Source organism: Stegostoma tigrinum, chromosome 21, assembly GCF_030684315.1.
Source record: "Stegostoma tigrinum isolate sSteTig4 chromosome 21, sSteTig4.hap1, whole genome shotgun sequence".
Classification (NCBI taxonomy): Eukaryota; Metazoa; Chordata; class Chondrichthyes; order Orectolobiformes; family Stegostomatidae; genus Stegostoma; species Stegostoma tigrinum.
Window position 1 is genome coordinate 42,356,647 of NC_081374.1, and position 25,778 is coordinate 42,382,424.

Genomic DNA, 25,778 nt, shown 5'->3' on the forward strand with positions numbered 1-25,778 from the left:
TTTGTTTGGTTCCATCTTGCTGGTTAATTAGCCTTTGTTGAAGTACTTGCACTGGAAGGATCTGAATTTCACACAGAAAGCTGCTGTAGCTGAGTGCTGCACGCCAGTTGGTCCATTGCAGAATGAATGGTGCAATCTACAGAATAACACATAATCCCTTAAAAAAAACTGACTGGATTATTAGACCAGCATTATCATTATTTAACATGCAGATAATGCTTCTGGTTGTACTGCACCCTAAAGGGTCTTGTTCAATTTCTCCCCTCTTTGCTTAGACTGCCAACAGCACCAATTTATCCTTTACTGGGTACAATGGTAATCTCTCTGAGACAGGTTCTCTCAATGGCTGTTAAGGGAAACAGAGATGAGACATTGCTCCTGCACGTTCGAAGAGGTGACAGCTCCTTGGATGGAATAAGTCAAGGTTTGCAGTTCTTAGTGAGGAAGTGGGCTCTGTGTCTGTGACCGAACGACCTGGTGATCCAGAAATGTGAAGCAAAAAAAAAATCCCACTCCTCAAGCTCACCATCCTTTCACGGCCACAACAACACCCTGCTTCCTCTTCTAGAGTCGCAGAGTCAGACAGCACAGAAACAGACCCGGTCCATGCTAAACATAATCCCAGACTAACCACGTCCCACCTGCCTGCTCTTGGCCCATATCCCTCCAAACTTTTCCTATTCACATATTAATCTAAACGTCTTTTAAACGCTGTAATTATACCCACGTCCATCACTTCCACATGCAAACCACCCTCTGTGTAAAAAAAAATTCCCCTTCATATATTCTTTAAATCTCTCTCCTCTCATGTTAAAAGTGTCTTTAAAACCCCCATCCTAAGGAAAAGCCAAACACTATTAATTCTGTCTATAAAGCTCATTATTTTATAAACTTCTAACCAGTCATCTCTCAAACTCCTGTGCTCCAGTGAAAAAGTCCCAGCCTTTCTTTATGACTCAAACTTTCCACACCTGGTAAATCTCTTCTGAGCCCTCTCCAGCTTAATAATATCCTTTTAAATCACTTCTTGGTGCTTTTTTCTCCCCCTCCGAGAATAGTTGCTCACCTCCACCTTCTCCACGACTTGTTTTCCGAAAGAGCAGACCTTAGTGGAGCAGGTGATGGTCATGTTCTCAGAGTTCGTGTACTGGCTACTGACTCCGTAGAAAGCTCCAGGCCCATCCTGGATGTTGCTGTTCAGGTCCGCCTGAGGAGACAGTGGCACAAAATGAGGTCCTGGATGACACCGACAATAACTGAGATTCAGAGAGCACTTTCACTGCCCCTGGGTGTTTCACAGGAGCATCACCAAACAAAGTGGGCCCTGAACCCTGACAGGGGATATGATGGAAGGTGGTGAACACTTTTGATAAAAGAAGTCAGTTTTAAGGAAGGCTGCATGCTACAGTTAGGGAAACACGGGTTACAAATGCAAAAAAAAACTCTTGGTAGATTTGTCATAGACAACTTTCCTTGTATAAATCAATGACCGCTCAAGTCATGATATTTTTCCAAGTTCCCTGTTACCATGCACTCAACTGTAGGTTATAATTCCTTTCTTACTACTGATATCAGGTTGACTGGCCCGTAGTTTCACTTTATCCTCTCTTCCTCCCTTCTTGAGTAGTGGGGTTTGATCTTTGACAAGTCTTTAGAGAGGCTGAGATCAGGTTGGCATTCTCCTGCTCCCATAAAGTGGGAGCGATCTGTTTGCTTCCATCACTAGTGTTTCAGTCTGCAATGTCATACACAAGCGCCACCTGCTGATGCACTGAACATGGTACAACAGAACATTCCCCATTGTCCCTTATGTTGGCATGAAAGCAGGCCAACCAACAAACCCATGGTTGTGGCTTCCCTAGAGAGTCGTTTAGTGACAAGACCATATGCAAGTTCTTTTGCTTCATTTCCCAACTGACAGCCAGATATTGAAAGCCTGACCAATACATGTTCGTAAAGTTGGACTTCCTTTATTTCTTCATTTTTCTGCCTTTATATTCTATGTTTTGGTTTATTTTTCTGTATTTAAAGATGGTGTCAGAGTGTGGTGACACTCTACAACACTTTTCACTGTGCTTTGTAACAAGATACACATGACAACAATTAAGTAACTCAAAGCAGTGTGCCAGACCATATCTGGAGAGCAGAGAGGAGGAAAGGAGGGAGGGATTGTGGGTCAGGGTGATACCATATTGGTTGAGGAGTGGGATGTGGTGGTGGGTTAGCGAGATGACAAATGTTGATGAACCATTTTTCTGGGATTTAGTGGCTAAGTGAGGGTGCAATGCTGGAAAGTGGGCATGATTTCTGAATGGTCAGAGAGAGAGAGAGAGAGAGAGGCAGATCAATGGGAAGAAAAGCAGATTAGCTTTGTGAACCTGCGAGGGGGTTTTCTGTTTCTCTTGGCCCACAAGTGGTGTTGGAAAGATCCTAGCTGACTATGTGGCCTCTATCACATGCATTTAGTTGCTGGGTTCTTGTGCTCTGGCAAGTTCTGGCCCAGGAACTGATACTTGAATTAAATTTAATGCATGCAGGCTCATTTCAATATTAAATCAACAACACACCTTGGGAGAATAAGTCAGTCCCCTTTTAAAGCCAAAAACTGAAGGAGGGTTGGGTCAGATTTTCACCACAGCCGTCTGCTATTCCAGAACACTTAAAGTTCCCTCCAGTCTGTAATTAATACTGCAGCCAGAGATGTCAGACATTGTAAACCTCACTGTGTATTTCTGGGGGCTTGATTTATAATCTGAAAATTAAATCAGAGTCATTGCTGGCAGCAGGAAGCGTGTTACCCAGGAAGCAGGTGGGAATTTGGTGCCAACTTTGATGACTGAACACTTCAGTGGAGCTTCCTGCAATGTTGCACTATGTAAAAGGCACTAATTAAACATGCCATTGTTGCTGATTCATGCTGTTCCTTTCCCCAGCAATGTTCAATATTGAAATCAGTAAGCAATCATAGAGTATAAAGGGCCAGTGCCATCCCTCTCCATTAGAGAGATTGTGACAGAGAGTTATGTGCAGGCTGAGGTGATCCACTTCTTAAACGTAGGGTAAAAAGAGGAGATGAGCCTTTCTAAACCTTCACAGCCAGGGTGGATCTTGAACCCACACTGTAGCCTTATTTTTCACCGCACTAATCAGCTATAGCCAACTGGCCCCAAAACTGATTAAAATAAAGTTGTTGAGGTCACAACACCAGTCCAGTGCCATTTCAATTGTCACTTTGGGCCCATAACATCAACGGATCAGAAAGTAACAGCGACCATATGGTGCACAGAGGACAACAGTGAGAAGGGAGCGGAGGCCTTACCCAGAACTTTACTAAGAAAAAGGCATTCTGTGGTCCTTTCTCAAACAACTCCTTCAACCCGCCCTTCTTCTCCGGAAATTTGTCGTAGATCTGACGGATATCCACGGCCTCCAGTAACGGGTCGCTGTAGGATGGGTTTGTCTGACCAATGTGTACGAAGAGGTGTTTGTTATACTGCAAAGAAAGAAAGGAGGTGAGTTACTTCATTCCTTCCTGCCAAAGGCCACCTTCACTTCCATTCAGCTGCGGCTCATTTGAGGAACTTGTGTGCCCGAATTGGAAGCTCCTGGACCCAGCAGCACTGCAGACACCTGAAGACGTAATTGTGAATGACAAAGGGTTAATCTTTCCCCTCAGGTAGCCTTATAAAGGTCCCACAGTGGTACAAGCCATATTCTTTCAGTGCGACGGGGCCTGGGTGATACATGTTGAGCTAGCCAGAGATGACCACACCCTGTGAACTACATAAAAAAAGAAAGTGCATTCCCTAGTGCCCTGACCAACATTTATCCCCCAACCAACACCTTAACCAGATTTCCTGGCCATTTACCTTACTGCTGTTTGTGGGAGTTTGCTGGGTACAAGCTGGTTGCTGTTATCATGGACCAGACAAAACCCCCTCAAAACATATCAAGGAGATATATCTAGACCCTAAACTTTGTCTTATTTTAAAGACAAGTGCACTCCAGATGTAATATGAATGGTCAAACTACCTGTCTCAAAGCAAAATACACTTTATTCATACACTATAGTTAAAAGACAACAAAAGAAAGTGGAATAACTTAACTGTATCGGGAAATTTAACAGAATGATAGATTGTTTTACTACTAAACAGTAACTGTTCCAATAGTGTAACGTCCCATAAACACACCCTTGGCAAAGGCAAATTCAGTAAAATAGATTGTCTCACATGCAATTCTAGCAGCAGGAAGAGAACCCCAGCTTTTAGCTGTAGCTGAGAGAGGAAACACAGCTTCCAAGGCCAGCTTTAAGACTCCAGTAGCAACTGCTACTGAAAACTAAAACTAAAAATCCTGATTCTGTGGGATTTTGACTCCACCTGTTCAGGCTGCTTCTATTGCTTTGAATTTGGAAAAAAAAAATCACAATTCATGGACTTTGGAGCAGACTGCTTGGCATCTTAACCATCCTTCATTAAAAAAAATGGACCAAACGTATCTCTTAAGGCCATAGTGTTGTCCCACTGCACCTTCCTGCATGACTGCAATGATTACACTTCAGAAAAATGTCTTTGAGAGTGAAGTGTTTTGGGGCAGTCACAGGTGCCATTCATATGAAAGTTCTTCTTTTACTCATTTGTGTTTAAGTTGTGTGGATTCAAAGACAGTCTGGAGAGTTTCATGATGACCTGCAACTCAGAAGAAATGGCAGTTACAAACTGCGGACTGATGGTAGCAAAAACCAGGTTGGAAATACTAATTGAAGCTGGGTTTCAACATAAAGCAGGCAGTATCTCTATTTGCACACAAACTGAAAGCAAGTACACAGAAGCATTACACTGAGGAAGAACAAAGGCATGTCGAGGGTAGTCAACAGAAGCACTGTGAGCCCTGGCAAATTTCAGAGCTAATTCCCAGCAGAATCCAAAGGCAAATTTTTCATTCATAGGGGGGAATTTTCAAAAGGGTGTTCAAATGTAAGTAACAAAGGGTCATGAGCATTCAGGAAAATACATCAGCGCTGTTCTAGCTTTTCAAATCAATCAAATTCACCAACACAGTACTCAGGACAGGATAATGATTTGAAGCAGCGGTTAGGGGCAGTGTTGCTGTGTGTGTGTGTCAGGGGTAGTGTTGCTATGTGTGGGTCAGTGATATGTCACTGTATGTGGGTCAGGGGTAGTGTCACTGTGTGAGTCAGGAGTAGTTTTGCTGTGTGTGGGTTAGTGATATTTTGCTGTCTGTGGGTCAGGGATAGTGTCGCTATGTGTGGGTCAGGAGTAGTGTCTCTGTGTGTGGGTGGGGGGTAGTATTACTGTGTGTGGGTGAGGGGTAGTGTAGCCCTATGGTCTCAATGTGGACTTCACAGGCTTCAAAATCTCCCCACCCACTCACCCACCGCCTCCCCCCACCCCCCCACCCCCGGGCCTCATCCCAAAACCAACCCAGCTCATCCCCGCCTCCATGACCTGTCCATCTTTCAGAGAATCACACAGAATCATAGAGTATTGCAGCACAGAAACAGGCCCTTCAGTCTTTTCTCCCACCTACCGCTCCTCCGACCTCACTGACCACCCCCACACCCACTTCCCACCTACCAGCCTCTTCCCCGCCTCCTTGATCTGTCTTTCCTGGACTGACCAACTCCCCACCTACCCTCACCTTTACTGGCTCCATCCCCGCCTCCTTGACCTGTCCATCTTCCCTGGGCTGACCAACTTCCAACACAACTCCCCACCTACCCTCACCTTTACTGGCTCCATCCCCGCCTCCTTGGCCTGTCTGTCTCCTCTCCACCTACCTGCTCCTTTATCCACCTTCCATCATCGCCTCCCCATCCCGCCGCCACCTCTCTATTTATTTCAGAACCCCCTTCCCCCTCCCCCATTTCTGAAGAAGGCTCCAGACCTGAAAAGTCAGCTTTCCTGCTCCTCTGATGCTGCCGGGCCTGCTGTGTTCATCCAGCTCCACACCTTGTTTACTCTGTTACCTGTAGGTGTTTGGGGAATCCAGGGGTCAGCAAAGGCATTGTAGAAACATACTGTTTCTCACAATCTGGGGTGAAGGGGTGCTTTTGGCGAGACTCTTCTCCCTCCAGTGAAGGAACCAGATAAGAGCTCTGCCTATTGGTATAAACCAGTCAGAGGTTGGGGGGATTGAGAAGCAGCTGCGTACCGTGTCTGGGTCTCTCTGCACCTCCACAAAAGCAGAGTACTCCAGCAATCTGAGTTTAGTCGAGGCGATAGTTCGGTCCTGCCACACTGGGATAGTAGCAGGAGGTGAGAGAGGCCCCAATGGTTCATAGCCTGCTGAAGAAACAAAACAGTTAAATTAAACCCCACTTGGTTTGAAAATCAACTTTCAGTCGAGCAGACCTTTCCTTTCTTCCTGTGTTCCAAACAACTTTAGAAATCTTCAACATTCGCTGCGTCCATTACCCCAACGCACGTTGTGTACCATCTACCTGATACATGGCAGCAACGGCTACTCAGAGAACACCTTTCCAAAGCCCACGACCACTTCTGTCTAGCATGACAACAGCAGCAGATACATGGGAATACCAGCCCCTGTAAGTTCCCCTCCAAACCACACGCCATCCCAATGTGGAACTATATCACCGTTCACTGAGCCAAAATCCTGAAATTCTCTCAACCTATAGCACGTGGGCTGCATAGCTCACTAGCATCTTCTCAACGGCAATAAATGCCGGACCAGCCAGCAACACCCATACCCTGCGAAGAAGTATTTTTAGCTAAAACATATTTTTGGAAGGCCCAACTGCAAAGTGTGACTGCAACAATTCTCTTGTTGTCCACATTTGGTATATCTGTTCAGTGCCTTTGAGAATACGACAGGACCAGTGGTTTGAGGCAAACTGTCTCAGTGTAACCTCCAGGACATCCTGGAATGTTAGCTCAATATCAACATCTTGGGGTGGTATTTTCTGGTCCCCCAGAGATTGGAAACTAAAGCCGAGGGGATGAATGTAGCAAATATTGCCTCCTGCTGGTGGTTGGCATCACAGCAGTCTTTCTGACACTGGCTATTTAGGCTGACATGGTCTCAGAACCTGGGGAAACCTTGACCCTTTGAGGTAGACAGGCAATTGAGGCCATAAAGAGCCTTGTTGAAGGTAAGGTTAGGAAACTGACTGTGTCCCACCGTGACGGGAGGGAGCAGGTCGGAGTGTCAAGTCTACAGAAACTGCCCTTTGTGTTCACTTGGGTGAAGGTAGAGCCTAAAGCCACAGGTAGGGGGCTCCCTGCAGCCTTGCCCAACCCTAGGGAATGAGCTGGCTGCTCTCTCTCTCTCTCTACTTTTTATCAGTGTTTTTGCTGGAGCAGTCTCTGTGTAATTTACCTTGTACTGCTGCCTTAGAGACCTCAGAAGCTGCAGGGCTTGTTGGCCACCCCCCACCACCCCCCGTTTGAAAAGCCCACCTTTCTCTGCACAGAAACCTTCTCCACGCCCATTGCAGGCTAAAAACATGCAAATCTTACATTTAATCAATTCCCCACTGGAAGCAGGCTCAAGACCCGAATAAAACTTCATGTCTCATTCCGTATCTTCTTGTGAAAATTCAGCTTTTGGTGACTATCAATAGATCATGGTTGACCTGTATCTTGACCTCATCTACCTGCCTTGGCCGATAACTGTCTTCATGGAGAACAGTCAATCGATCCTGGTTTTGAAATTTAAAACTGACCCAGCTTAGTTCGTGCGGTAAAACGGTGGTTAATCTACATTCCATCCCTTCCAAGGTGTCACAACTCTGGTCAAGACCTATAGACATACCAAATTTTTAAATTCCAATGTTTTGTTAAGAAAAGGGCTGATGTTGCCAAAATGACAGTGGGTGTAAATCTGTGGCTGTCTGGAGAGGAATTCAGGAATACTACATCAATGGGTGTCGCAGAACTTCAAGGGCAGAAACTGAACTGGGAATAACTAACAATGGTAAAATAAAAATGACAGTAGTCTGTGTGGAAGGCATATTTCCATTTTCCCCTTTCAAGAATATTCAGGGAGAGGGGTTAAAAGCAAGCTTTGGCCCTGTTCTGTATACTTCAGGTGGCTTAATGCCTTAGTACGTGGACTAGAGTGCTATGAAGCTAAAAGCTTTGAGTTTTGCTAATAAACAGTGACGCAGGAAATGAAAGGAGAGACTCTCTCACAATGAGGGCTCCCATGCTAACAGTATTGGATGGAACTAGGAAAAAGGACTTCAAACAATCTGCAAAATCAAAATCTCAAAAGCTACGACACACTCTTCACCAAAGCCTTTTGACTTATATCTGTCATCGAATCATTTCTCATTCCTTCTCATTCCTAATCTATGTGCTTGTGTCTTGCATTATTATTTCCTCTTGCAAATATACTTACATCTTTTTTGACATTCAAGAAAGCCTGTTTCGGTTGGCTCTTTTGAAAAGATTAATATCTACGGTGCGGGACAAAGGCAGCCACAAGGGGGAAGATCCTTTACACAGCAAGCTGGTGACCAACTGAAGGGCTGGGTGACTGAAGCACGAGAGACAGTTGATCCCCCTTCAGCTGGGAGCCTGACAATGTGGGGTTTTTCATCTGAAGCCCTCATGGTCTGGGGAGCCTCACCTCAGGTCTGTCACGCCAACATATCCTTTCTGAGATGCAGTGCCCAGATCGCAATAGAGTCATAGAGGCGAAGGTTTTGCAGTAGATCTGTAGCTCGGGTTGTGGGTGTTGAGGTTGGCCGGCTCACCGAGCTGGTTTGTTGTTCTGCAGACATTTCGTTACCGTGCTTGGTAACATCCTCAGTGCAGCCTCTGATGAAGCGTCGGTGTGTTTTCCTGCCTGGTTTTTAAACTCTGGGGTCCGTTGCGATGGATTGCCTCACTTCCGGGTTCCCTCCATAATGGAATGTATATGGGGTCGAGTTCAATGTGTTTATTAATAGCCTGCTTCATGGAGTGCCATGCTTCCAGGAATTCTCGTGCCTGTCTCTGCCTGGTCTGTCCCAGGATCTTGGTGTTGTCCCAGTCGAAGTCACGGTTCTCCTTGCCCACTTGGATTGAGATGAACAGCAACTGGCTACAAAAGGACATGATTAATACTCACTCATATCAATCCAAGTGGGCAAGGAGAACCGTGACTTCGACTGGGACAACACCAAGATCCTGGGACAGACCAGGCAGAGACAGGCACGAGAATTCCTGGAAGCATGGCACTCCACGAAGCAGGCTATTAATAAACACATTGAACTCGGCCCCATATACATTTTACTACAGAGGAAACCCGGAAGTGAGGCAATCCATCGCAACGGACCCCAGAGTTAAAAACCAGGCAAGAAAACACACCGACGCTTCATCAGAGGCTGCACTGAAGATGTTACCAAGCACGGTAATGAAATATCTGCAGAACAACAAACCAGCTTCGGCGAGCCGGCCAACCTCAAGAGTCATAGAGTGATAGAGATGTACAGCAAGGAAACAGACCCTTTGGTCTAACTCGTCCATGTCGACCAGATATCCTAAATCAAACTAGTCCCATTTGCCAGCATTTAGCCCATGTCCCTCTAAACTCTTCCTATTCATATACCCATTCAGATACCTTTTAAATGCTGTAACTGTACCAGACTCCACCACCTCCTCTGGCAGCCTATTCCATCCACACACCACCCTCTGTACTAATAAGTTGCTCCTTAGGTCCTTTTTAAATCTTGCCCCTCTCACCTTAAATGTATGGCTTTGAGCTTTGGACTCTCCCAACCCAGGGAGACGACCCTGGCTTTTCACCCTATCCCTGCTCCTCATGATTTTACAAACTTCTGTAAAGTCACCCCTCAGCCTCTGATGCTCAAGAGGAAAATAGCCCCAGCCAATTCAGCCTCTCCCTATTGCCCAAACTCTCCAGTCACAACACGATCGTTGTAAATCTTTTCTGAACTCGGCAGTAATCTGTTCTCTCGCTGAAGTCGCATTGAGCTTTAATATAATTTCTTCTCCCCTTGCATTCCAACCCAGTGACATTCACTCAATAGGCCAGAGTACGGCCAAATGGATTACATTCATCCCAGATTTGCTTTCTGCACTAGCCCTCAGCCATTCCAAAATTTCTGGACTAATAGATTGAGGGTACAGGGTGTGTAAGACACAGAACATTTCAGAAGATTGTGCACACAAGGAACATGGACCAACTCTTCCGAACCCGCTTGTTGGGACAAAGCTGGCTTCCAGACTCTGCAATTTACCGCACACGGCCTGTGGCGTACTCACTTGCGATAGACGGTGGTACTGCTGGCTGAATGGGGTATGATGGTTGGGCGAATGGCTTCACACTGCAAAAAGGAATGAAACAAGACATGTGGATTAGTGCCTGCAGATGGACCTGGTGGCGGTGGTGAGGGACAGCACAGTTCAAGAGCAGAATAGCCCAATGCTCCGGACAGTCTCCATGGCCCAAGCCCAATCCGAGTAACACCTTCCAAAGGGCACGCAGGCATCTTGGGACAGTTTCTGATCTCAGCAGTCAGGCAGCCCTGCTACACTGAGGCCCTTGGAAACACTTACCGCTGAAAGGCTGCAGCCTACTACCATTTCTAATGAATAATGAATTGAGGTGTTTGATGGGATTGTAGAAATGACAGCTTGGGTTCCGAGATTTTTGGCCCTTGATCTTTGAAAGACAAGAGTAGAGACTGGAACCATGGCCAGGTAGATCTCATTGACTATGGAATCTTTAATGGGGGTGGTTAACCTGGGCCAAATCAGGGAGCCCTGGGTGACAGATATAAACAGGAGGGTCAGAAGGTCTCCTCAGTTTAGGGGCTGGCATTGAGCTGGCTGGTCAGAGCCCATTTAACTGTGTACAGGTAGATAAAGGGTAACTTAGTGATGGGATACAGGCCTCTGTGCACTTACTTCAACCAGAATCAGCTTTTAGATAAGGCACATGAGACCAGTGCTTTTGTTTTAGGCCAAAAGTCACCGGGTCACTTTTTACATGATTATATACTTTCACACGGAACTGATTTCCAGAAGTTGGCCAGCAAGGAGAGTGGTTGCAAGTGACCCCTAAATTAGGGAAAGATTTATTGACAAATGCATCGCGGTTTCTGCGCTTCACAGTGCAATGCTATTTACCAGTAATCTTTAATGTGAGTGTTAACATTAGCGGGGTGGTCCGGCAAAAACAGCGCTGCAACTTTCAGGGAAAGATATGAAAAGCAGGTGCTGGAGAAACGCAAAGGAACTGAAAGCTGAATTACCACACAACAGAAAACTGTCCAACAAGGACTATGCAGAAGGTTTTGTGTAAATATTCGGTCTTTCAGTCCAGACTTGCACTTTAAAACAATTCACAAATGTCTCTAGTCACACTGGGAAGCTGAACTATCTGTCAAACATCAGCAGTCTATCAGCTGCATTAAATCTCACACAATTCAAAATGTGGGGCCCACATCGAGCATCCCATAGCACTTTCCTTTCTAAAGGAAAGAAAGTGCAAATACAAGTGATGACTGGTCGATTTTGCTGCTGTGAGGGGCTTTCCATCTGTCCTCTCCCACATTGGCATCGACATAATCTCCATGTTTCTATTACTTAATCCACCAGTCAATCCGGCTCTCTCAAACCCTCTGCTAACCCTTACTGACCATGCTCTCATCTGCAGTAAAGGAGCGGGAGAATTTGAGAGCTCTCAAAAGACCCATTTGAAGTTGGGAGTGAAAGAAAAATAATAATCAGTCAATTTGAAGTGGCATTACCAACCGTGAGCAGTTGTTGAAAGGGGACTTACAGCAAGTACAAGGGATGCAGGATTTGCAAGAAAATTGAAAAGTGATAACAAAGAACAAAGAAAATTACAGCACAGGAACAGGTCCTTCAGCCCTCCAAGCCTGCACCAATCGAGATCCACTGTCTAAACCTGCCATTTATTTTCTAAGGGTCTGTATCCCTTTGCTCCCTGCTGATCCATGTATTTGTCCAGATACATCTTAAAAGACACTATCGTGTCTGCGTCTACCACCTCCGCTGGCAACGCGTTCCAGACACCCACCACCCTCTGCATAAAGAACTTTCCACACATATCTCCCATTAACTTTCCTCCTCTCATTGAACTCATGACCCCTAGTAGTTGAGTCCCCCACTCTGGTGAACCTCCTCTGCACCCTCTCCAAAGCATCCACATCCTTTTGGTAATGGGGTGACCAGAATTGTACTCAGTGTTCCAAATGTGGCCGAATGAAAGTCTTAAACAACTGTAACATGACCTGCCAACTCTTGTACTCAATACCCCGTCTGATGAATGAAAGCATGCTATATGCCTTCTTGACCACTCTATTGACCTGCATTGCCACCATCAGGGAACAATGGTCCTGAGCACCCAGATCTCTCAGTGCATCAATTTTCCCCAGGACTTTTCCATTTACTGTATAGTTTGCTCTTGAATTAGATCTTCCAAAATGCATCACCTTGCATTTGCCCGGATTGAACTCCATCTGTCATTTCTCCGTCCAATTCTCTAATCTATCTATATTTTGCTGTAATCTCTGACAGTCCCCTTCACTATCTGCTACTCCACCAATCTTAGTGTCATCTGCAAACTTGCTGATCAGACCACCTACACCTTCCTCCAAATCATTTACATATATCACAAACAACAGTGGTCCCAGCACAGATCCCTGTGGAACACCACTGGTCACAGGTGTCCAATTTAAGAAACCCCTTTCCACTACTACCCTCTGTCTCCTGTTGCCTAGCCAGTTTTTTATCCATCTAGCTGGCACACCCTGGACCCCATGTGACTTCACTTTCTCCAACAGCCTGCCATGGGGATCCTTATCAAACGCCTTACTGAAGTCCATGTATATGACATCTAAAGCCTTTCCCTCATCAATCAACTCTGTCATGTCCTCAAAGAATTCTATTAAGTTGGTAAGACATGACCTTCCCTGCGCAAAACCATGTTGCCTATCACTGATAAGCCCATTTTCTTCCAAATGGGAATAGATCCTAACCCTCAGCATCTTCTCCAGCAGCTTCCCTACCACTGACGTCAGGCTCACCGGTCGATAATTACCTGGATTATCCCTGCTACCCTTCTTAAACATGGGGACAACACTAGCAATTCTCCAGTCCTCCGGGACCTCACCCATGTTTAAGGAGGCTGAAAAGATGGACGAATAATCCAAAGGCCCAACTAATGCTCTGAGGATGGCATGGTGGCTTAGTGGTTAGCACTGTTGCCTCACAGTGCCAGGGACGCTGGTTTGATTCCACCTTCGGGCGACAGTCTGTGTGGAGTTTACACATTCTCCTTGTGTCAGTGTGGGTTTCCTCTGGGTGATCTGGTTTCGTACCTCCAGCCAAAAATTTACAGGGGTTGTGTGGATTGGCCGTAAGAAATGCAGGGTTGCAGGGATAGGATGGGGCGAGGGGGGGGGGGGGGCGGGTGTAGTGGGCCTGAGTGGGATGGTCTTCAGAGGGTCATTGTGGACTCGATGGACCGAATGGCCTGCTTCCAAACTGCAGTGATCCTGTGACTCTATAAACATAGATTTGAATCCTGTATCAAAATAATAAAATCTAGAATTGAAAACTAGCTTTAGTGATGAAATTGTCATTGCATAACGCTAGCTGGGTCACCCACGTCTTTCAGCGAAGGAAGTCTGCCACCCTTACCTGGTCTGGTGACATACATCTTCACCGCCCTCTGCTGTGGCCCAGCAAACCACTCAGTTCACCAGCACTTTCGGATGGGCATGAAATGTGTGCCTTGCCAGTGATTCCCACGTTGCGTGATATAATTAAAAATCATTTTAGCTGCAGAGCTAACTATTAAAGCGGGCACAGGCCTCCAACCAATGTTTAATTACGACCATGAACTGTGACATGAATCAATGCTCACCTCACACAGTTAATGCCGAATCCTACCAAACAACAACGAACAAGGAAACATCGCCAACATCGCCACTGGACCCAGCCCCAGCAAAGGCTGCTCCTGGAAACTCGCCAACACATCTGTTCCCCCGCTTTTATGACAGATGAATTTAAACAGCATGTCAGTGTCCGGAGTCTTTTCACTATAGAACATTTTCTTATTCACTTTTGGGAGTGTTCCAGTAGAAAAATCAAACGCTAGGTGTTTAGACAGTTTTAAAAGAAAATCAGATGTTGATGTGAGCTCACCCTACAGTCGGGATCCAAGCTCAGGGAAAACATGGTAAGAATTAGCTTTAAGAAGGGAATGTGGTGCTACACTCACATAAATTGAAACGAGTCAAGATGAAACATATTCACCCACATCCAACTTGACGACAAACACAACACACTCACAAGATTAGGAGCAGGAGTATCCATTCAGGCCCTCCGATATTTATGAGCCATTTAATAAGATCATAGAGTCATAGAGCATGGAAACAGACCCTTTGCTCGAACCAGCCCATGTCAAACCTGTTTCCAAGCTAAACTAGTCTCACCTGCCTGCACTTGGCCCATATCCCTCTAAACCTTTCCTAGCCATGTACTTATTTCAATGTCTTTTAAATGTTGTAGCTGTACCCGCAGCACCAATTTCTCTGCATCGTCCCACACACAAAGCATTCTCTACATTAAAAAGTTGCCCCTCATCTCTTTTTTAAATCTTTCTCCTCTCACCTAAGGAAAACACTTTGGTTATGCCCCTCATGATTTTATAAACCTCAATAAAGGTCACCTCTCAACCTCGTATACTCCAATGAGACAAGTCCCAGTCTTTCCAAGCTGTTTTCATAACTCAAACGCTCCTGTTTAATAATATCCTTCCTACGCAGATCATGGCTGATTATTTTGGCCTCCTCTCCCCGTTCCTGCCTGTGCCTAATTCCACCTAAGATGATGCTTGGCCTGCTGTGTTCATCCAACTCCACATTTTGTTATCTCGGATTCTCCAGCATCTGCAGTTCCCATTATCCCTAATTCCAATTGACTCTCTTTATCAATCAACCATGAAATCATATGCAAAGAAGAGCAAATACATGCATATCAATAGACAATGACTAGAATGTCTTTGCTCCACTGGGTCCATTCATTTACCCCCCGGGTACACATGCAATGCACTCAAATGAGATCACATTATCGTATGCTTAGCCTTGAGCACCTAATTAAATTCCAGTCGGTATCTTTGTTAATCAGTAGGCCATTTCGGACTGAGGTGAGAGGAAATTTCTTCACTCAGGGGGTGATGATCCTGTACTGCAGGAGGTCATTCATTGAGTATATTTAAGAAAGGAACAGGCTCCTAGAAGCTGACGGTGTGAAGAGGTCCGGGGAAAGAATGGGAGTTTGGGGTTGAGATTGTGGATGAGCCATAATTTATTTTGAATGGGGGAGCAGCCTTGGTGGGTGGAACAGCCTACTCCTATCTGTCTATGCTTCAGTTGGCCTCAACCCTGCTGAGCCTGTAGGTGCTATGGGACACGCAGAGGAATAAGTTCTGGGCCTAAATTAAGACTGTAACTGACAATAGACGGGGTTCAACACCAGAGAATATTCAACATTAAAGCTAACCAAATTGAAATATTTGTCACTGTGATGTGAGAAATGTGGATTTAAAGAATTTCATTACAGAAGTTGAGGCCAGGGTTATTTACCATCATGCTGTTTTTCCCAGTGTTCGGTTCAGCGAATCTATTTGTTAGGCCTGAGTCTGCAGTTAGTTTGGACTTTGGGGCACAATTTCAAAATCGAGAGCAACCAAACCCATTTATTTCAGGAACGGGATAATGCCAACAAATCCATGTTTTGTACAAGAAACAAGAATGCATTTGCCGAAAAATCATTTTACAAATTCAGAAGCTAACTGCAATATTTCAGTCACTTACTTTAATAGTAGTAGCTGTGTTAGTGTGAGAGATGCTAGGGAGGCTTAGTGCTGTTCTGTTAGTGGAATCTCCCATGATCCCTTATTGAAAGGGGATTGGAATACAGTAAAAATAGAAGGTTTGCTATTATTGTAATGACTAATCTCTAGGCACTTATGTAGCCCCGGAATCTATTGATTTCACAACCTGCCTTGCCACTTGCATCAAATATTTTTGCACACAAAAATTACACACCTCAGAACTGTACAGATTACTCTTATATTACCTCGTTCTAACACAATGTATCACTTGTCGCATTGTAAAATGCCTTTTAGGAACATGAACTTGATATCATCACCACATCAGGGCAGGTAATTTAATGGAGTTAAGGTCCCAGTCTCCATCTTGCTGAGTCCCCTTGCAGCATGACATGCTGAGGGAAGTGTGCTACGATACATACAGATTTCTTAGTTGCAGTTCAGCCATGCAAGAGTACCTATGTAAATACGATAAACGGTGAAATAAAAGTTTCATTGAACTTCTAAGTACTATGTGATCCGCTTCTCATTCCTTTGTTATGGGAGCTAAGGTAAGTATCACATCACAATAGTTGAAGATTTATCAGCGATCACGTCAACATTTCATGGTTCTCAGCATTCACTTTCACCTGCCACACCACCTTCTCTTTCGACTCCTTCACTGTAGCTAAATTATCAAACCGCTTATCTGACGTACAGTAATAAACAGAATAAACTGAATTTTTCTCCAATTAAACATTGAAAAGGCTGAAATAAATGCTTTTAACTCTTGTTCCAAATTCATTCCCCAACTACCACTTCATTCTTATCCTGACAACAGTCTGTGATTGCCACCTAAAATGGAGCCCAAGATAAACCTACATCTCAAAATCATGCCATCACGAAGACCATGCCTCAAGTCTCAGCATGTCTCATTCTCCCATTTTCCCATCTCCCCTGTGCTCACTGGCCGACAGTCAGGCAATGCCTTGGCTTTAAAGTTCTCATCCTTGTTTTCAAATCCTTCTTCAGCCTTTATCTATAATCTCAGCCAGTCCTGCAACCCTCTGAGATGACTGTATTCATCTCATTTTGTTCTGAGGAAAGGTCACTGGACCCGAAACATTAACTCTGATTTTTACTTCACAGATGCTGCCAGACCTGCTGAGCTTTTCCAGCAACTTCTGTTTTTGTCCCTCTCATTTTGGCCTCTTCTTAGTTAGAATCCTTCCACTACTGGTGGCAGCGCATTCGGATGCCTGGGCTTCAAGCCTTGGGGCTTCCCCCTTACAGCTGTATACTACCTTCCTCCTTTAAGACACTCCTTAAAGCCTCTATCTTTGCCCAAATATTTGGTCATCTGACCTAGTATCACATCATGTGGCACTGAGTCATACTTTGCTTTATAATGTTGCTGTAAAACATCTTTGGGACGCTTCGTTATATTAAAGGCTCCATACTAGTTGTGGTAAAGGCCCTGACATTCAATCCTTTTTCTTCCCTTTAAATTTTATTTATCACAGATTGCTTGAATTCCATAGAACCTTCCAACAGAAAATCATCCACATGCATCATAAAGATTCTGGCAGTTTCCTTTTGTCATACCAGTATTGCTGGGTTTGCTTTCAGCTGATGCCACCTACTTTCAGCAAGTTTCAAAAACATTCTTATCCCGCTCAGGATAACTTATTGCACAATGATATTTTGAGTCACACCTAAAACGATACCCTGAGTATTAGTCATAGGGATCTACAGCACGGAAACAGACTCTCTGGTCCAACTTGTCCACGCCAACCAGATATCGTAGATGAATCTAGTCCCCTTTGTCAGTATTTGGCCCATATCCCTCTAAACCCTACCTGTTCATATACCCATCCAAATGCCTTTTAAATGTTGTAATTGTACAAGCTTCCACTATTTTGTCCAGCAGCTCATTCCATACGCACACCATCCTCCACATAAAAAGTTGCCCCTTAGGTCCCTTTTAAATCTTTCCCCTCTCAACTTCAACCTATGCCCTCTAGTTTTGGAGAACCCCAGCTGTGGGGAAAAGACCTTGTCTATTCACCCTATCAGGTCACACCTCAGCCTCTGACTCTCCAGGGAAAACAGCCCCGGCCTATTCAGTCTGTCCCAATAGCTTAAACCCTACAACCCTGGCAAAGTTCTTGTAGATCTTTTCTGAATCCTTCCTATAGCAGAGAGATCAGAATTGTATGCAGTGTTCCAAAACTGGCCTAATCAATGTTCTCTACAGGTGCAACATGGCCTCCCAACTCCTACACTCAATGCACCGACCAATAAAGGCAAGCATATCAAATGACTTTTTCACTATCTTATCCACCTGGGATGCCACTTTCAAGGAACTATGAAACTACACTCCAAGGTCTCTTTGTTCAGCAACACTCCCCAGGAACTTAGCATGAAGTGTATAAGTCCTGCCCTGATTTGCCTTTCCAAACTGCAGCACCTCACATTTATCTAAATTAAACTCCATCTGCCACTCCTCCACCCATTGGCCCACCTGATCAAGATCCCATTGTACTCTGGGGATAACCTTTTTCATTATCCACTACACCACCAATTTTGGCGTCATCTGCAAAATTACTAACCGTACTTCCTCTGTTCACATCCACATCGTTTATATAAATGATGAAAAGCAGTGGACTCAGCACAGATCTTGGTGGCACACTGCTTGGTCACAGGCCGCCAGTCTAAACAGCAACCCTCCACCACCACCCTATGTCTCTTATCTTCAAGCCAGTTCTGTATCCAAATGGCTAGCTCGCCCCGTATTCCATGTGCTCTAACCTTGCTAACCAGTCTATTATGAGGAGCCTTGTCAAACAGCTTAACTGGAGTCCATGTGGAATTATGTCCCCCACTCTGCCCTCACCAACCTTCTTCATTACTTCTTCAAAAAAGCCCAATCAAGTTAGTGAGACATGATTTCCCATTCACAAAGCCATGTTGACCAACCCCTAATCAGTCCTTGCCTTTCCAAATACAGGTAAATCCTGTCCCTCAGGGTTCCCTCCAACAGCTTTCCCGTCACTGATGTCTGGCTCACCAGCCTATGGTTCCCTGGTTTTTCCTTACCACCTCTCTTAAATAGTGGCACCACATTAAAAAATCTCCAGTCTTCTGGCACCTCATCTGCAGCTATCGATGATACAAATATCTCAGCAAGGGTCCCAGCAATCACTTCCCATGCTTCCCTGGTGTTCATTTTTCAGTGACAATTCCCCAATTTCTGTTGCGTGTTATAATTGCCAGAGGTATCCCTATCCCTATCCTCACTCCTGTTAGTTACAATTCCCTTTGAATTGACATTTCCAGCCTGTCTCAACAATCTAACACTACCACTACTATTGAATCTTCCATCCTTTGTGTAGCTGCTGAATGTTCTGAATGAGCCACAGAAGCCCCAGGGAGTTAATATTTCCCCAAACATTTTCTTCAAGTATTCTAACATCTGCTCTAGAAGCATTTTGTTCCGAAATTGTAAATCCAGTTCATACTAATATACTACCTTGTTTCAACAGTACAGGCAAGTACAGAGTTAGGAATCTTCAAGTATAATATAGTCCATTAAATTTCATTAGATATTTTACCATAGAATATCCATCTTGCTTCCAATGTCTGATCATGCCACATATGCATTTAATATGTCATCCTCCGAATACAATCTCTCCATAAATTTTAATACTGTTTCCAAACCATCTTCAAGCCCAAGTGTTGAGCCTCTAGATCTGAGAAACCTTAGTACCTTCGTTTTAGCTGAGGCCATTCCTTACTATACTCTTAGTAAAAACATAAACTGCACTTATTTATCCACTTCACTTTCCATTTATTATAATGTTCAGCTTCACGAAACAATCAATGGAAAGTCATGTTACTTCAGCTGTTCCTCAAAGTAATTCCAGTTACAACCCTCTGTCTGAAATGATCTCTTAGTTTCCAATCTTCATCTTTAGGCAACTAATGATAATTTGCTACCTGTGACAATCTGGACCCAAGCCCAGTCGGAGAGCCAGGAAACAAGACACCTTTCTTTGCGGATAGTTTATTAGCCATTCAGTCTTAAAGCTCCTTCCACACATTAGTCCCACCTGTTCCCATCTGTTTTTAAACCCACCAGAAAATCACCTGAATAAAACAGCTATACAATGAACTATTTACAGGCACAGCCCACCAGGGGCAGTACAACAGTGACAAAAACACAAAAAGGGAGGGGCTAAATCAAAATGTAACTGGTCCAGGAAATAATGCACTTCAGTCCCCGTGGTGCCCATCTCTGTCTAATTGCCTTGAGAGTGTTGGTTGTTTGTGAATATTGCGCGGTCCATTTCCAAGAATAGAGACATAATAACTGAAGATGCTGGAAGCCAAGGTGGACATGCAGGAGGCTGGAAGAACACAGCAGGCCAGGCAAACCTGACGGGTTTGCCAATACATCCAGTCTCCTGATGTCACACCCAGGGGAGGCGATGGCCTAGCGCTATTATTGGTGGACTGTTAATCCAGAGACCCAACATTCTGGAAACCCAAGTTCGAATCCCGCCATGGCAGATGGTGGAATTTGAATTCAATAAATATCTGGAATTAAGAATTTAATGATGACCGTAAATCTGTGGTTGATTGTCAGGAAAAACCCATCTGGTTCACTAATGTCCTTTAGGGAAGGAAACTGCCATCCCTACCTGGTCTAGCCTATGTGTGACTCTAGACCCACAGCAATGAGGTTGACTGTTAACTGACCTCTGGGCAATAAATGCTGCCCAGCCAGTGACGTTCTCATTCCGTGAATGAATAAAGAGGAAATTATCTCCATGAACACTCTCCTGTGTGTGATTCCAGTTAATGCCCTTGAGGGAATCCTCCACAGCAGATCTCACTTGCATCCTTGTTCTCTAATGAACTGGCTAAGAGACAATCTTTCACTTGCCTACAACTCAATGTCCAACTCCAGACAATTGTCCAGGGTCCCTGCAGTGTCAGCTGATCTTCCTTCTTTCTCAGACTGAGCAGCGTGCAGTTCCTGAGTGCCAGAAACTTCAAAGGGATAAAGTATGCGCAGGGAAGAGGATTTGGATGGGACAGTATGGGATCAACACTTAAGCAGAAAGTAGGATATGGGTGAACTAGAAGCTGAGATGCATCGTAAGGCAGGCATATAGTTTCATCTTTAATGAGGGCCTCATCTCAGGGGGTGGGCAGCCATCTCCATCAGAGAGCTCCGGGGTTGCAGATGTCCCGGGTCCCCACTGGTTTTCATCTGCTCTCTGCAAATGTGTGCCAAGGCAGGTGTCACTGGAGGTACTTGCAGTCAATGGGAGTCGCTGAGATACCCATAGCGTGTGTTGGTACGTGAGGGCGAGGCAGGGGATCTAGAAGCTAAGGCGCAAGTCCTCAGAGCCAGGCGGTGTTGCTGGGTGAGTGTTGGGGTTATGGTGCATTGAGCGGTGTGTGTGTGTGTGTGTGTGTGTGTGTGTGTGTGTGTGTGTGTGTGTGTGTGTGTGTGTGTGTGTGTGTGTGTGTGTGTGTGTGTGTGTGTGTGGTGTGTTTGTGTGTGTTATAGGGCGGTAGTAATGTGCAAAAATGTCAGGTACAGATACATCCACTAGCCATGGCCATCAGCTTATGGTCACATGTCAACACTGAAGGCACTTACGCTGGGTCGACGAGTCCAGAAATCTGTGGTTTCTGACTATCTCCTCCCACTTCCTTCCAGCCACATCCCCTGTGGTGTCTCTCCTCCTGCCCATCTGCTCCACAAATGCCACCATCACCTTCCATGATGCCATTCATCAAACTTCCCTTTGAGGAGGACAAGCCACCTTTAAGAATGGTGTGGTGGCTGCACTGCGCTGTTCTGCCCCCTGCTGGGCAAACAGGCAGCCAGCAGTGCAATGGGCGGCGCCAACGGTGTGGAACTCACTTGGCCCCATACTATCACTGCGCGGATATGGGTGTGCCAAGTTTCTGGGTGCACAAGGCATAGATCGCCACTGTTGTGCCCAGAAACAAAAACATGGCAGAGTTTCTGCTACACTATTAGGAAGAACAAGCTGCAGACGGTTTGATGTTGTGATCTATTGCCAAATTTGGCAGCAACAATGCAATGCTCCAGGCAGCCTGAATGACTATTTGTCACTGAGACTGAATTGGAGGAAGGTAGGTCCAGAGTCAGTGGCTCTTAATGACTTTGTCACTGCCCTTCTTCTGGGAACGTTTCCCCTCTAATCCTTACTCTTTCTTCTCGGTGCTAACCTTGTTCTCCCTCTGAGATATCCTCCCTTGGCATATCCACACTCTCTAACCCAGGTCACAGCTCCCAGATGAAACTGGCTTATCTCTATACAGTCAACTCATTGTAGAATCATGGAATGGTTACATTGGGGAAGCAGGCCATACAGCCCTCTGAGTCCACACTGACCCTCCAAAGACCATCCTATCCAGACCCCTGCCACCACACTCTATTCCTGTAATCCTGCATTTCCCATGGCTAAGTCCACCTGACCCATATATCCCTGGGCACTAGGGGCAATTAGCACAGCCAATCCACTATAACCGTGCACATATTTGGACAGGGGGACGAAACCAGAGCACTTGAAGGAAACCCACACAGACAGGGAGAATGTGTACACTCCACACAGACAGTCACCCGAGGCTGGAATTGAACCCAGGTCTCTGGTGCTGTGAGGCTGCAGTGCTAACCACTGTGCCACCGTGCCACCCACAGTATGGCTAGTTCAACTACTCACTGGGTAAATGGACTGAATCATGGGCTGACGGGATTGGCTGAGTGAGTAAAGTTAACATGGTTGAGGAGGTTGGATTGAGCACTGCTGATTTGTTGGAAGACTGCTGTTACCAGTTCCAAAAGAGAATGAATTAGTCTCGAGGGAATTGAATTCTAACAATGGTATGGAACCGTGCATTTGCTATAGCCCAGGCTTTTTTTATTTAAACCAAATGCACCAAGACAGTGAGTCTGTAAATGGGGAATCCAATCAGAAATCTACCTGTAGGGTCAGTGGATAAAACTGCAAAAAGATGCTGGTATGATGTTCACTGGAATTTCTTTCAGTAAGATAGACTGGAGATGCAAGTCACCAATGTTACTTTAAAGATATTATAGGTGCAAATAGAAAGACACACACCATAATTTGACCCTGTTGAGAGATGTGTTGAATCCAACCTGATTATCTTCTAGCAAAGACAAAGTAAATGTGAAATGTCGCACTGCCAATAGTGCACACTTTCCTCACTACAGTGCCAGCAATGCCCAGCTTGGGATGGTACTGAAAAGGAGGGAGTATCGGAGATGGAAGTGGGGGTGGGGGTGGGGGAAAGCACAGCACAGGGTTACAGACACAGGAACAATATATGCCAGAGGCATTCACAATGCAGCCCAGGGCCAGTTACAGCTCATGTCGTCCTCACCTGGGACCCTCAGTGGGTGTGCTGCTCCATTTGTCTTGGGACCGCCATACACAGCCTGCCAGCTCTGGGATGTTGCTGGCGCCAGATATATATAGAAAAAAAATATAGAGCGAGAAAAAGACATTGGCCCAAAATAATATGATTTTGATAACATCAGTTAAACCAGTCTTCTTTCCCCCCAAATCCCTTCCTCATCCCGAGTGAATAAAATCATGAGGGGCATGGATAGGGTGAATAGTCAAGGTCTTTTCCCCCAGAGCAGGGGAGTCCAAAACTAGAGGGGCACAGGTTTAAGCTGAGAGGGGAAAGATTTAAAAGGGACCTGAGGGTTAACTTTTTCACACAGAGGGTGGCGCGTGTATGGAATGAGCTGCCAGAGGAGGTGGTGGAGGCTGGTACAATTATAGCATTTAAAAGGCATCTGGATGGGTAAATATAGAGGAAGGGTTTCAGGAATGGGCTAAATGCTGGCAAATGGAACTAGATTAATTTAAGATATCTGGCCGGCATGGACGAGTTGGACTGAACGAGCTGTTTCCGTGCTGTATAACTTAACAACTCTAAGCTCTGCATCGTGACCAGATAATGGAGACATGGCACCTCAGTGAAGCTGCTCTTTTTTAAAAGACACACAAAACCTTTGATTTCACTTGGAAGAAAATACTGCTTTTTGTTTTAAAAAGAAAACGTTTTAAACAAGACATCAGGCTTTAACAAGCGTTTAAAGCAAAACAGATCCCTCACTTATTGGCAACCCCAACAATCAGAAACTTTGGGGTCCATCAAGGTTTTGCATCATGATCAAAACAACAAGCTGAAATGATTAACCCTACAGGCAATATACAAGTGTGACAGGATGAAGATTGTACTTTGTGAATGGCCAAGTTCACAAGATCAGCATTTGGGCTATGCCAAACAATGTCTGATTACAGTTTACGATTAGTGAAATTGACACTGGAAAAGTTCACTCATCCTTCCACACAATCAGGTGGACATTCACCTCGAATTCAGATCAACTGTACAATTGGATTGAAACCAGCCGAACAATGTTATTGACAACAGAGGGTTAGGTTGCTAGGACGCCACATGGATACTTACTCTTGAGAGGACCCGGGCTGTCCAGAAAGGGAACCAGACCAAAACTGCAACAATAAAAGATAACAACGATTCCACAATTAATAAACTTTCATGCATGATGTATTAAGCATTAGGTTCCTTCCAGTTTAATGTTAGATTCCTTTCAGAAAATTGCATTTTGAGATACAGCATGTGAACTCCAGTAAGTGTAGTGTGTTTGGGAGGTGGAAAAGGTGGCACTGGACAAAACTCTCCAACGATTTGAAGTTTTACTGATCAGCGTGGTCTAATTGATGTAATTTGATTGTCCTGATTGCAAACAACTACTGTAACATGTGGTTTCTGAAGTGCTGGGAAACAATGTCATTTCTGACCTGCCAGTTTAGAATTCCACCTGAATTCTTTGTTAGGAATTTTCAGTTCACCAATTTGGCACTTGTCCTGCTGTTAAATTCACAATACTTTGCTTGCTCTGGTAGCTTCCATAATAATTGCATCCATGGTCTGTGACTTTTCTGAGGGTGTAACGAGTAGCTCAGATAATGGGGAGCAAGTAGGTGTAAGATACATGGATTTTCAAAAGGATTTGGTAAGCTGCTGCGCAGTTAATGCACAAGATAGAAGATAGGGTGTCACATTACCTTGGATGGAGGGTTTGTTCACATTCAGAAAGTAGAGAGTAGGGATAAATGAGGCATTTTCAAGTTGGTAAGCTGTGTCCATTGTTATCAGCATTAGCGCTGGGGCCTCAGCTATTGACCGAGAGACAGAGAGGAATGTATCTATGGTACAAAGCTTCATGAGAATGCAAACTATGATGATGACACAAGAGGCTGCAAATTGACATAGATTTCGCAAGGTTATTCATGTTGGCAGCAAAATATTTTTCGGAAGGCGTGAAATATGCAAATCAAGGAGATTTGGGTGGAACAAAAATAATTAGCATGCTGGTACAGTAAACAAATGGGACAACTTGTGACCTTAATTGCAAGGGAATTAAGGTGCAAGATTAAAGAGATCTTGTTACAACTACCCTACTGTCCTTTTTTCTCTTAGTCTTGTACGATGACAGGGCACCCAGCCAGTGATGACATGGCACCCAGCGAGTGATGGCATGACACCCAACCAGTGATGCCCAAAACCCAGGGACTGGAGAAAAAGAGAAATCTTCACCGGGTTGGCATGGCTACAGCTGAACCCAGATGCGTTGGCTCAGAAAGCAGGGCAGATAAAAAATAAGGTGGCGATTCTACTCCCAGCATTTGTCCAGAATCAGGCCAACAAATTTTTCCAGTAATACTCTGTTCCAAGGAATTCACATTGCAGTAACTTTTACTGTTGTATATATTACTTACTGATCAAACCACAACTGCTTCCGCAGGCATATGAAATCAGACTTTCTGCACAAAGTTTGT

General features: G+C 44.9%; 1 protein-coding gene across 2 annotated transcripts in view; it reads right to left on the bottom strand.

Annotated features, from left to right (window-relative positions):
* The window catches only part of LOC125462770 (transcriptional enhancer factor TEF-5-like), a 151,943-nt gene that overhangs the window by 9,744 nt on the left and 116,421 nt on the right, over nucleotides 1-25,778 (bottom strand). Inside the window, exons 6-11 of one of the 2 annotated variants that reach the window (XM_059653471.1) lie at nucleotides 24,385-24,428; nucleotides 23,287-23,361; nucleotides 10,254-10,315; nucleotides 6,175-6,305; nucleotides 3,320-3,493; nucleotides 1,067-1,207 (exon numbers count right to left, since the gene is read on the bottom strand). In XM_059653471.1, the coding sequence (XP_059509454.1) occupies nucleotides 1,067-1,207; nucleotides 3,320-3,493; nucleotides 6,175-6,305; nucleotides 10,254-10,315; nucleotides 23,287-23,361; nucleotides 24,385-24,428 (627 nt within the window). Of the gene's footprint in view, nucleotides 1-1,066; nucleotides 1,208-3,319; nucleotides 3,494-6,174; nucleotides 6,309-10,253; nucleotides 10,316-23,286; nucleotides 23,362-24,384; nucleotides 24,429-25,778 lie in introns of both variants that reach the window. The other variant, XM_059653472.1, reaches the window with a different exon arrangement.